The following is a 12,026-nucleotide window of genomic DNA, read 5'->3' as shown; positions in this document are numbered from 1 at the left end:
CTGTAATGAAACAGGAGTGAAACATGAAATTCCCACAGTTGCTAAAAATCTATTTGTAAAGTCATTGAATATAACTAATTGTTACGTTTGTGGTGGAACAAATCAAGGTGAACGATGGCCATGGGAAGCTATGGAGAGAAATGTAAGTAATCCCCAAGTTTGGAAAACAATGGGAAAGGGTAATAGGAAACAACAATGGGTACTCCAAACGAGTATAATCGGAAGGAGTTGTTGGCAAAAGAAGAACAGGAAAAAGGAGCTGGAACTAGAAGTTGTCCTTTGTGTAGAAGGTGGTGTGCATTTGTAAGATTAGTGTTGCAGGCTAACTGGCAGTTTTCTGTAGCCATAAAGCCTTGCAAATAAAGAGGATCGCCAGGCTCGGGCAAGTGCTCAGGTCTGGACAAACCACTGATCTAGCAAAGCTCTGGCCTTCACAAGCAGTGCTCAATTAATTTGGGTACTAAGAAAGCACCCCCTTAAAGGAAAGGAGAGGGCAAGACCGGAGGGGAACTGGTGTTGCGGCTTAAAAAGGGTCTGCCAAGGGCTGCAACCCCTTCGGGCTGTGACCGCCGACCACTATGGCCCTGACCGGACCTCTTCTAGTTCTACTTGGGGTGAGTTCCTTGGACTCTGACTATGGCAAATAACTGTAGTCAATATTGGAACAAGTCCAGCTGGGGTTTACCCCAGAAAAATGGAAAAAGTGAGGACCTTTTCTAGTTGTACAGCGCATAACTGTAATCAACAATAAAACCTAGTTTTTTCCCGTTACCCATAAATTAGGGAGAACGAATGGCCTCCTGAGAGACAAACTTGGAATGGAATAGGATTTTGGGGAGATTTTATGGGTGGTGATCGGCTTACTAAAATGGGGATAGTTGTATTGAGGATATGTGGGGGATTGTTACTAGATTAATCTACTCGGTTATACTCAATTGGAAATGAAAACACGAATCAATACTATAAAGAAAAAGATGGGGGATTGTGAAATATGTTTATCTGATTCGTGTGATGAAGTGTAATCTTCTGTACCTTCATGGATTTCTCCTGCACCATAAAAAGGGGAATTTTACAGGAGGAAGTTAAACTACTTTGCTGGTATATCAGCTCAAACCAGTTTGACCACTGACCGCATAGTACTGTGTATAGAAAGTGCATGCATAAGGTTTGGGTCATCCTGGGGGCACGCCGAGGAAGATTCGAGAAGACTCTAGCAGGAGAAGAGGGCATGCGCTGAAGAAGACACGCCTGTTCATTAATATGTATTAGAAGACACGCCTATTCATGAATATGTATTAGCAAACAGGATCACGCTGAGGAAGAGTCGAGAAGATTCTAGAAGGAGAAGAGGGCATGCGCCGAAGAAGACACGCCTGTTCATGAATATGTATTAACGGACAGGATATAAACCAGGAACAGGAACTGAACCGCGTGCGTCTTGGTGGAGCAGAGACTCCCGGCGCACCCAGCGCTGTTTGCTTGCCTCTATTCGCTTAATAAATTGTAAATTTGAATTGGAATCCCGTTTGGGACTAAATCATTTATAACAACGCTGATGACAGCCCAAGGCTCGAGGGCACTGGCAGAGAAATGCAGGACCGTGCTGACGTGCGGTTCCACTATGCTCATCGTGCAGAAGCCTTGCTGGCGACCTGAAGAGGACAGAGGGAGAGCGGAAGGGGAAGCAAGCTTCTCAGGTTAGCAAATACCCGTGGCAACAGAAAATCTTGAAGGTCTAAGAACAGTCTCCACTCCCATGTACCAGTGGAAGGACAAAAGAAGGGAGAAGGGATAATCTGACAGTTCTTGCCACTGAAGCCAGAGGACGACCACCGTACACACCACCGGGCTTACAAGCAGTCCAGTGGTCCGACCCGGTGTTGTCCGCAGCTGAAAAGCTGTGTTTGACTGTCCCTGCTGAAGAAAGCCACTCTTGGAAAAGGCACAAGCGACTCAAGACCCCCAGGGAACACAGACAGCAGATACGGAAAACGTCCCTATGTTACCTGAGCAACAGCTGATTTCCATAAAAATGAGGCTTTGGAGTCTAAAATGAGGCTTTGGAAGCCAAAACTAAGACTTTGGAAAGTAAACATGAGGCTTTGCACACTAGAAATGTAGCTTTGGAACCCCAAAAGAGGTTTTCCGCATGAAAAATGAGGGCTTCGACCCTCAAAATGAAACGTTGGGCCCTAAGAAGGGACAGGTTTGGATGATTAAATCAAGATTACAACCCTGAAAATGGGCCTTTGGGTACAAACACGGATGGGCTAGACGATAGAAGAGACGCTTGGGAGCCTGCAAAGGACAGGAACTTATTGCTTCCTCTACGGCCCAGAGAAATGAATTGTTTGTTAAAACAAACCTTTGGGCACTACACTGGGGGCTTTGAGCTGTAAAAGAGGGCTTTGGACCCCCAAAATAGAGAGTTTAATCCCTCAAAAGGAAGGGTTTGGCCTTCTAAATGGGGCCTTGGACCCTAACAATGGGGCTTTGGAAATGAAATGGCAGCTTTGAACCCTGACATTAGGTTTTGTGCCCTCAAATGACGCTTGGGTACCAATGCTTAGGTACTCACCGTCACGTCCCCGTCACCGTTGGTGGCCCGCCGGTGGCCTAAGGCTGCTGTCTAGCGGCACGGCCACGGGATACTGACGCTCTGTGAGGCGGCAGCTCCCATGGAGGTGGGGGGTTCCAGAACACGGGGGTGGGCGGATGAGGGGGGAGGGGCGGAAGGGGGGAAGAGAGGCCCCAGGCCTGGGCCGGGGGCTGCTCGGCGTCGGGGCAGGCCCCATGTTGAAGCTGAGCCTGGCCGCCAGCGGAGCCCGCCTTCTTCTCACAGGGGTCTCCTCTGGCATAGGTCGGGAGGGCTGTCAGTCTTCTCCCCTGAGGTGCTGCTGCCTTGGGCTGGCTCCCAGGTGGTCAGGCTGCCCAGGTGCAGTTCACCTGAGGTGAAGGTCTCTCTCATTGGCTGCCTGGGCTGTCACTTCAGGCGGCCTGCTGTGGTGCTCGCCCTTCCCGGAGGTGATGCTCTCTCTCATTGGCTGTCTGAGGGGTCACTCCACCCCAACACCAGTGCCCACTCTTCCCCGAGGTGGTGTTTCCTCCGATTGGCTGCCTGGGTCAGACAGCTTATCAATCATCTGTGTGATGCTCTCCCGCCAGGCATGATTGGTGGAGACAGCATGGCCCGCCCCCCCATGTTGCCCAGCTTCTTCAACACAGGCCTCGTTTCCTGCAGGCCTGCAAGCTTCATTGGTTAATTACATATCAATCATGTGCCTTGCCCCCACCTCCTCAAATGCAATTGGCTGTCCTGGGTCCGCTGACTCCCCACGGACTTCTGGGCGGAGGTTGCCACGCGACTGGCTCCGCCTTTGGGGTTTAGACCCCCAAAAGGAGAGTGTGGGCCCCAAGACAAGGCCATGGGTCATAAAAGGCCGGCTGGGACCCTACAAATGAGGATTTCAGCCCTAAAAAGGAGGCTTTGGTAATTGAAAGGAGGGGCCAGATGCCAAAAATGACGCTTGGGACCCTGACGACGAGGGGAACCTGTAGGTTCCGGCCTGAGCTGCCTTTGGTGCCCAGTCTCTCCGCGCAACACCCCACCTCTGCTGTCCTGGGGGACCCCCGTAACAGCCGGAGCCCGACGTCAGGGACCAGACGAGCTCAGTGGACATTTTGTGCACATTTTCTGGACGTTTTACAGTGCTGGCCCACAGAGCCAGGGAGCGATACCTGTGCGTTGTGTCAAAGGACGGGAAGGGGAGTGGTGGTTCTGAGGATGTACTGGGCAGCGTGGGGCCTGAGCCTGGGGTTAATGGTGTGGAAAAGGGGGTAGAGAAGGGACTGTCAGGGTGGTCCCCATGGGAAGGACACCATGGGAATGGGCTGCTTGTTCCAGCTTTATTGCAAAAAAGAAATTATTCAAATATGGCCGTTGTCAAGAGGACAATTTAATCTCTCCAGGGCTCAGCAGGGCCAGCAGCACCACGACCGCAGGCTCCATCCTGACGGTCGCCTGCGTCTTGTCAGAACGAAGACGGTCTGAGCTGCCAGGGAGCTGACCGAGAGTTCAGTGTCTGTCCTCAAGGGCAGGAGGGCTGCAAGAGAAGGAAGCAGAGCAGCCATGAAGCCCCACTGCCTCCATGAAGACCCCCAGGAGTCCCCTCCAGAGCGCGCCAGACCCACCCGTCTCTTTCCCTGGCCAGGAGGAGCAGCTGGGACAAAGGGAGCAGCCGGAAGCTGCTGCTCAGGAATGCCCCACGTGCCCCTGACAGGCTCCTCTGGGCCTGAAGCGTTTTCCTGGAGCAGGGCCAGGCACGGCAGCACCCTGCCCAGGCTCCGTGCCCTGCCCCACCAGCCCCGGCCAGCACCACACTGCCCCTACTCACCGTTGCAGACAGCCCACAGCTTATGCTGGCTGAGTCTCCTCAGATGCCGTGCAGCAAGCCCTAGGCACAGAGCTCCTGTCAGACCTGCTGCCCCCCAGCACGTTCCAGCCCCCGAGGCTGCCAGCTTGGCCGCACACCCTCCTCCCCCTCAGCAGCGCTGACCCCAGGCAAGGACAGTACCCCAGGGCGGTGGGACTGAGCACGGCTCCCAGCCAGCCCACCTGCGTGGTGGACCCTGCCGCGGCTCTGGCAGCCACAGGGCCGCCCCTTGCTGCCAGTGCCGCGGCAGGGACTGGGGCCAGGCTGCCAGAAGAGGGACCCTGGGGCTGTGGCTCACCGATGAACCTGACGGCCGCCTCTCGCAAGGTGGCCTGCGTGTCCTCCAGGTACGGCAGGCTCTGACACAGATATTCTTCCACCCTGCTCCTGTCACGCAGTAGCTGGAGAGAGCACAGAGGAACGGAGCTGGTACAGACCCCCCCAAGCCACCCCGACCCATCCCTCCTACCAGCACCCACCTTCCCTCCCAGCCAGGAGCCCTGTGGGGCTGAGGTTCAGAGAGAGCCGCAGGCAGCGGGGGCCCACGGGTGCCGAGACCCCTCTGTCCCACTGCCAGGGCCCACATGGGCCAGGGTCTCCTTCCGCACCCTGGGGGCAGGGAGAGGACAGGGGCCTGGAGAAGAGCCCTGGTGGGCTCCGTGCTTGAGGGCAGGGAAGGAGGATGCAGCTCCAGGCTCCAGGCTGGAGCAGGGCAGGCGAGGCACAGCTGCACAGCCCTCCCCATGGGCACGTGGGGCAGTCCTTGTCCAGCCTGTCCCTGGGACTTGGGGCTTGTCCTCACCAAGCACTCTCCGATCTGGTGTGCCTGATAGGTCTCAGCCAGGCAGTTCCAGCCCAGGAACTCTGCACAGGCGAGGAGGGTGTCCCGAGAGGCCTGCAGAGAAGAGCAGAGGCTGGGAGATGGCAGCACGGCCGAGGGGAGGAGACTGGCCATCCTCATCCTCTTGGCCAGGCTCCGAGCCCATTGCCAGCCCCTGATGGGACCCTGAGGGGACACAGGTTCCCTCACTGATGTCCAGCAGCCCTTTGCCTCATGCCCAGGCCGCCCCTGTGGTGTCAGCGCTCACTTCGCCGTGACACAGGGCACTGATCACTGCACCTTGGCCACGCTCTCCATCTCGTCATGCATATGGATGAACAGCGGGAGCAGGACCCTCTGCACTTGCTTCTTCATCTTCTTCTTGATTTTCCCTGCCACCGTCTTCATCACGTCACAGAAGTGGCTGATGGAGAGCTCCCGCACCTGGCCGGACTCCTGGTAGGGAGGAGCACAGGGGGACTTGAGCAACAGCCGCTCCCTGCCCACGGTGAGCAAGGGCGTTTGCGTGGCTGATGTGAGGGGACGTGCTCCGGGGTGGGCTCCTGAACACAGGAGCTGTGGGCCAGATCTGCAGCTGCGGCTGAACGACCCCAGAGCCCTGAAAGGCCACGCAAGAGGAGCGCACGCAGGTCTGCGCCCAAGGGCAGCTGTCTTTGGCGAGTGCCCATCTGTGGGGCTCAGGCTCCCACGGCAGCCTTACATCGTCAAAGAGGGGCAGCAGCTTCTCCACCAGCTGCAGAGCGATGAGGCTGGCCTCCTCCCTCTTCATGTGGCCCATCTCGTTCCTGAGGAACACCAGGGCCTTCGTCTTGACGTCAGGGTTGCCATCCTGCAGGGTCTCCATGATGTCTGGCAGCAGGACCTGCATTTTTCTTGCCTGCATGAAACACACCGGTTCCTTCTTATGAAGCGGAGACAGACTGCCCTGGCAAACATGCCCCGGGGGCTGAGCACCTCCCTCCCGAATGGCTTCCCAGCAGGGGGGCCAGGAGCCACTGCAGCAGCCGCCTGGCAGGCAGCGGCCGCTGGTGGGGATGCGGGGAGAGGAAGGGAAGGGAGTGCAGGAGAGCAGTGTCCCCTGCCCAGCCACCCCCTTTTCCCACCGGCCTGAAGGGGTGGGTGGATTGGTGGCCAGCACGTCGAGGGTTGGGCGTCTTCCCCTCTATTCCACTCTGCTGAGACCCCAGCTGGAGCACTGCGTCTAGCTCTGGAGCCCTCAGCACAGGAAAGACATGGATGTGTTGGAGCGGGTCTAGGAGATGCCACAGAAATGATCCGAGGGATGGAGCACCTCTGCTGTGAGGACAGGCTGAGAGAGTTGGGGTTGTTGAGCCTGTAGAAGAGAAGGCTCCGGGGAGACCTTCCAGGACTTCCAGGCATTCTGGTACTTAAAGGGGCTTTATAAACAAGATGAAGAGAGACTTTTTAGCAGGGCCTGTAGCAACAGGACAAGGGGGAACCATTATACACTAAAAGAGGGTAGACTTAGACTAGATAGAAGGAAGAAATTTTTTACAGTGAGGATGGTTGAAAGCCTGGCGCAGGTTGCCCAGTGTAGTAGCAGATGGCCCATCCCTGGAACCACTCAAGGGCAGGTTGGATGGGCCTCTGAGCAACCTGATCTAGCTGAAGATGTCCTTGCCCATTGCAGGGGGGTTGAACTAGACGGCCTTTAAAGGGCCCTCCCAACCCAGACTATTTTAAAATTCTATGCTTCTATGAAAAATACAGGGGAGGGTGACCTCATAGACATGCACCTAGTAGACAGGTTCCTAACCTAGCAGATAGTAACCTAGGGCAGGTGAGATAAAGGACTAGGGGAATAAAGAGGATAGAACCAGGCTCACTAGAGATGAGCCTAGGGGTGGCATGGCAATTTTGGGAGCAAAATCGATAGCCCGGCTCAAGTGCATCTGCACCAATGCACGCAGCATGGGCAGCAAACAGGAGGAGCTGCAAGCCACTGTGCAGCGGGACAGCTACGACTTGGTCGCCATCACAGAAACATGGTGGGATGACTCTCATGACTGGAGTGCTGCAATGGATGGCTGTAAGCTGTTCAGAAGGCATAGGCAAGGAAGGAAAGGCGGTGGGGTGCCTCTGTATGTTAGGGCGTGTTTTGACTGTGATGACAAGGTCGAATGCTTGTGGGTAAGGATGAGGGCAGAAGCAAACAAGGCAGCTATCCTGCCGGGAGTCTGTTCTAGACCACCTAAACCAGGATGCAGAGGCAGATGAAGCGTTCTACCAGTGGCTGGCAGAAGTCTCACAGTCGCTAGCCCTTGTTCTCGTGGGGGACTTAACCTACCAGACATGGTAATACAACACAGCGGAGGAAACAGTCTAGGAGGTTCCTTCAGTGTGTGGAAGAGACCTTCCTGACACAGCTGGTACGTGAGCCTACCGGGGAGGTGCCGCGCTTGACCTGCTGTTTGCGAACACAGACGAACTGGTTGGAGATGTGGCGGTTGGAGGCCGTCTTGGGCCTCGCGACCATGAAATTATAGGGTACAGCAACAGAGCAGCCTGCCCCGAGCCGGTACCTACGGAAAGAGGTTTCTCTGGCTCATGGATTCCTCCCTGCAGGCACAGGAATGCTCCCTTGCTCTTCTCCAGGGACATCGCAGGTTCCCCAGGTGAGCGTGTCCAGGCTGGCCTGGCCGGCTGCTCCTGGTTCCCCCCACGTGCTCCCTGCAGGGCCCTGAGCTGGCGATGCTGCTCTGCAGAGGGAGGGGGCTGTGGTGCCCTGGGGCCATGGGCTAACCTTGCCCTGGCCGTGCTGGTCAGGGTGGGGAGCAGAGCCAGCGGGACGGGGATCACTGCTGCTCAGCCCCTTCCTGTCTCCCCCGACTGCTCAGTAGCCAAGGACAGGGCTGGGCAGGACACGGGGGTGTCTCCAAGGGCAAAAGGGCCAGGGCAGGGCTTGTCCTGGGCCAGGGCTCCAGGGAAGCAGCAGCCCCGACTGGCAGGCGGCAGAGAGGGAGCGCCCAGGGCGGCAGCAAGGGGCAGCCCCAAGGGCGACAAGGGCTGATCCTGCATGGGGCAGCTGGGCATTGGCCTCCTGAACCCCTCCTGCACGCTGGGGCTGCTCCCCCAGCTCCACAGGAGAGGTGAAGAGATGGGAGCTGAGACAAAGAATTTTTAGCTGGCTCCTGTATTGAGTTTACGTAAAGAGGGACAACGGATCAACATGTACATGAGGTCTTCGGGTCAGGAAAAAAAAAAGGTAGGAGGCCAAGGATAACAATATCACAGGTATAAAACAAAAAGCCAAATGTAAAAAAAAAAAAAAAAAAAAAAAAAAAAAAAATTAAGAAAAGTTAATCCTGGCTTTTCCTGAGGTACAGTGGGAACCCTTGTGGGACAATGGGCACCTTTTTCAGCAGTAGATCGTATACGAATATTTTCCAGAGAGCATCCCTGATTTCCTTGTTCCTCATGCTGTAGATGAGGGGGTTCACTGCTGGAGGCACCACTGCGTACAGAACTGCCAGCACCAGGTCCAGGGATGGGGAGGAGATGGAGGGGGGCTTCAGGTAGGCAAATATGCCAGTGACAAGAAACAGGGAGACGACGGCCAGGTGAGGGAGGCACGTGGAAAAGGCTTTGTGGCGTCCCTGCTCAGAGGGGATCCTCAGCACAGCCATGAAGATCTGCACGTAGGACACCACGATGAACACAAAACAGCCAGAAACCAACAAAGAACTTAATTCAAGAAGCCCAAGTTCCCTGAGGTAGGAGCGTGAGCAGGAGAGCTTGAGGATCTGGGGGATTTCACAGAAGAACTGGTCCACAGCATTGCCCTGGCAGCGTGGCAGTGAAAATGTACTGGCCGTGTGCAGCAGAGCATGGAGAAACCCACTGCCCCAGGCAGCTGCTGCCATGTGGGCACAAGCTCTGCTGCCCAGGAGGGTCCCGTAGTGCAGGGGCTTGCAGATGGCAACGTAGCGGTCGTAGGCCATGACGGTGAGAAGACAACACTCTGCTGAATTGAAAAAGAGAAAAAGAAAGAGCTGTGCGGCACACCCCGAGTAGGAGATGTCCCTGGTGTCCCAGAGGGAACTGGCCATGGCTTTGGGGACAGTGGTGGAGATGGAGCCCAGGTCGAGGAGGGAGAGGCTGAGGAGGAAGAAGTACATGGGGGTGTGGAGGCGGTGGTCGCAGGCTATGGCGGTGATGACGAGGCCGTTGCCCAGGAGGGCAGCCAGGTAGATGCCCAGGAAGAGCCCGAAGTGCAAGAGCTGCAGCTCCCGCCTGTCTGCGAGCGCCAGGAGGAGGAAGTGGGTGATGGAGCTGCCGTTGGACATTGGCTGTTTCTTGGCACGGGGGCACTGTTCAAACAAGGAAGGGAGAGGGTAGAATTAGGAGAGACTCCTCTGAGCAAAGCCCCTCCATTTGCCATAGCAACACCCCCAGCTGAAATGCATTTCCTTTCCCTGCGCTGTGCTGGCTGAGTGTCCCAGCAGGACGGGCCAAGCAGACAGTCGGGGCTCCCGCAGAGGAGATGTTCTAGCGAGAGCGTCAGCTCCTTGCCCAGCAGGCAGCGCCCAGAAGACATCGGCAGGGACGGCCCGGAGAGAGCTGCCTGAGCGCAGCCTCCCGCAGCGCTTGTCTGCAGTTCCCCCCGGCCCCGGCCCCTGTCTCTGCTGCCTGGAGCTGTCCCTGCCCGCAGCTCTTGCTCTGTCCCCAGGTGTCCCCTCCCTGCCAGTGCTCACAGAGCCCGTCCCAGCGCTGTGTGCTCAGCTCTGCCCTGCAGACACCTCCCAGCAGCAGGGCCCTGCCCTGCCCTGCCCTGCCGGGGGTTGCTCCTGCCATGCAGAGCTTCTCCCGGCAGTGCCCTGGGGAGCTCCCCGGGCAGGCTGAGAGCTGACCCCGGCAGGCGGCAGAGTCCCTGTCCCGGCACACAGCCCCTGGGGTGCAGGGACCCTGCTCGGAAGGACAGCCCTGGGCACCCCTGGCTGCACCCCCAGACGCACACCTTCCCAGCCATGCCCAGAAGGCAGCCGTCGTGCCTGTCCCTCCGATGGTGCAGCAGGGAAGCCCTGCTCCGCAGCACGCCCTCCTCCTCTGCGCTGCAGAAACCGAGGGACTCCTCCCGGCAGCTCCCAGGAGCCGTCGGATGTGCCGGTTCTAGGAGGTGCCTCCAGGAGAGGCAGCGGCATTGCCCTGCGGCCAGAGACTTACCACAGACGGGGCTGTGCAGATCTCTGCCGCGGGAAGCTCTCGGCATCCCCCCCCTCCCAACTGCCTTTATGCTCTCCCAGCCTCGCAGGTCTCCTCTCGGTGCTGCAGGCCGTGCCCCCAGCCCCGCTCCTGGGCAGAGCTGGCTCTCGGCAGCGCTGCCCGCTTGCCGTGAGCTCCTTCCGTCCCAGGAGCCCGGCCCAGCTCCGCCGCAGAGGACCAGCCCGAGGCACTTTAATGACCCCTCTGGTGGGTTGGGTGCCGACTCCATCCACCTCAGGCCCTGAGAGGAAGCTGAAGAACCTCTCGAGAAGGCAAAGGCAGATGCCACGTCCAAAGCTCCTTGGAGCACTCATGGGTCCCACTGAGGGACACTGCTGAGAAAGCGTCCCCAGGGGCTGGTTAGGGCAGAAAGCTGCAGGCAGTGATGACAGGTCGAGAAAAACACGGTAAAGGTGGCTCTGATGCTGAGTAAACCTGCGCGTGTTCTGTCAGGCCAAAGGGCCAAGCCCTGACCCCGACCCTGGGAAGGGAGATCCTGTCCCTTACGCATTGCTCAGGGCTTTTCCTGGGGCCGTGTGACCTGGGGACGTGCAATGCCAAGTTCAAGACTATGGGACAGCACCTCCAGGCTCTCGGCTGGAGACAAGGAGGCCACGAGGCCCTCGTGCTGTCAGGGTAAGGTGTGTCCTGGCAGGCCTTGGTGGAACAGGCCACAGCCAGAGCCAGCGGCAGAAAGGCCTCAGCTCTGGCGGGGGCTTTATTCTTGCCAGCTCCCTTGACCCTCTCCACCACAGGCTGCCCTGCGGTGTCCTATGCCGGCACCTTTTTCCTCGCGGGCTGTGGACACCCACCATGCTCACCAACCTTCCTCTCCCTGGAGCATCTTCCTGCGCTTACTGACATCTCTCCACCCTCACGGGCTCTTCCTTGGAATACAAAGCTTGGGCTAATCCAGGCTCTCTCTGGGTGGCCTGTTGTGCCACAGCACTGCCCTTGGAGTGACATTTCACATAACTCCAAGTGACATGAAATCCTCATCTCCAGCCGCAACTTCCAAAGCTTCACGTCCTGCCATTACATCTTTCTCGTGTTGCTTCCCAATTTGGAGAAATTAAAATTGCCGTCTCTGAAACCACACTGCAGCCAGTCTCAGGACAGTCTGGGTGGCCACGCTTATCCTGACGCAGCCCTGCATGTGGGTGGCCTTGCTCACGGTGAGCATCACCACTGGCTGGTCTGGTGTCCCTCGCAGTGCCCAGGCCCTTCTCCTCAGGGTCACTGCTCAGCTGCTCAGGTCCCGGCCTGCCCTGATGAACAAGGTTGTTCTTCCTCCTCGGGCAGGACTGGCCACTTCTCCTTGCGACCTTCACGCGGTTTCTGTGGGCCAGAATCGCAGAGTTCCTCAGGGTCCCCGGACTGGAGCTCCGTTTGGTCAGCTGTGAATGCCTGTGTGCGGACAGCTCACCCTGACGGTGCTGCCTCTCACAAGAGGGGAGCGTGAGGAGCTGCGGGGCACTACAGACCCAGCTGGGAACTGCCAGGAATGCAATCCCCGAAACACCAAATGA

The 12,026-nt window shown here is 57.5% G+C and overlaps 1 protein-coding gene across 1 annotated transcript; it reads right to left on the bottom strand.

Moving 5' to 3' along the window:
• Window positions 1-7,110: 7,110 nt before the first annotated feature.
• On the bottom strand, window positions 7,111-11,054 carry LOC309416347 (olfactory receptor 14I1-like). The gene has a single exon (XM_082015909.1). The coding sequence runs from the start codon at window positions 9,579-9,581 to the stop codon at window positions 8,595-8,597; it is 987 nt and encodes a 328-aa protein (XP_081872035.1). The 5' UTR covers window positions 9,582-11,054; the 3' UTR covers window positions 7,111-8,594.
• Window positions 11,055-12,026: the final 972 nt, after the last annotated feature.

Source organism: Phaethon aethereus, assembly GCF_964289735.1.
Source record: "Phaethon aethereus genome assembly, contig: HAP1_BTS, whole genome shotgun sequence".
In the NCBI taxonomy this organism is placed as follows: domain Eukaryota; kingdom Metazoa; phylum Chordata; class Aves; order Phaethontiformes; family Phaethontidae; genus Phaethon; species Phaethon aethereus.
This window is presented reverse-complemented; position numbering and strand designations above follow the sequence as displayed.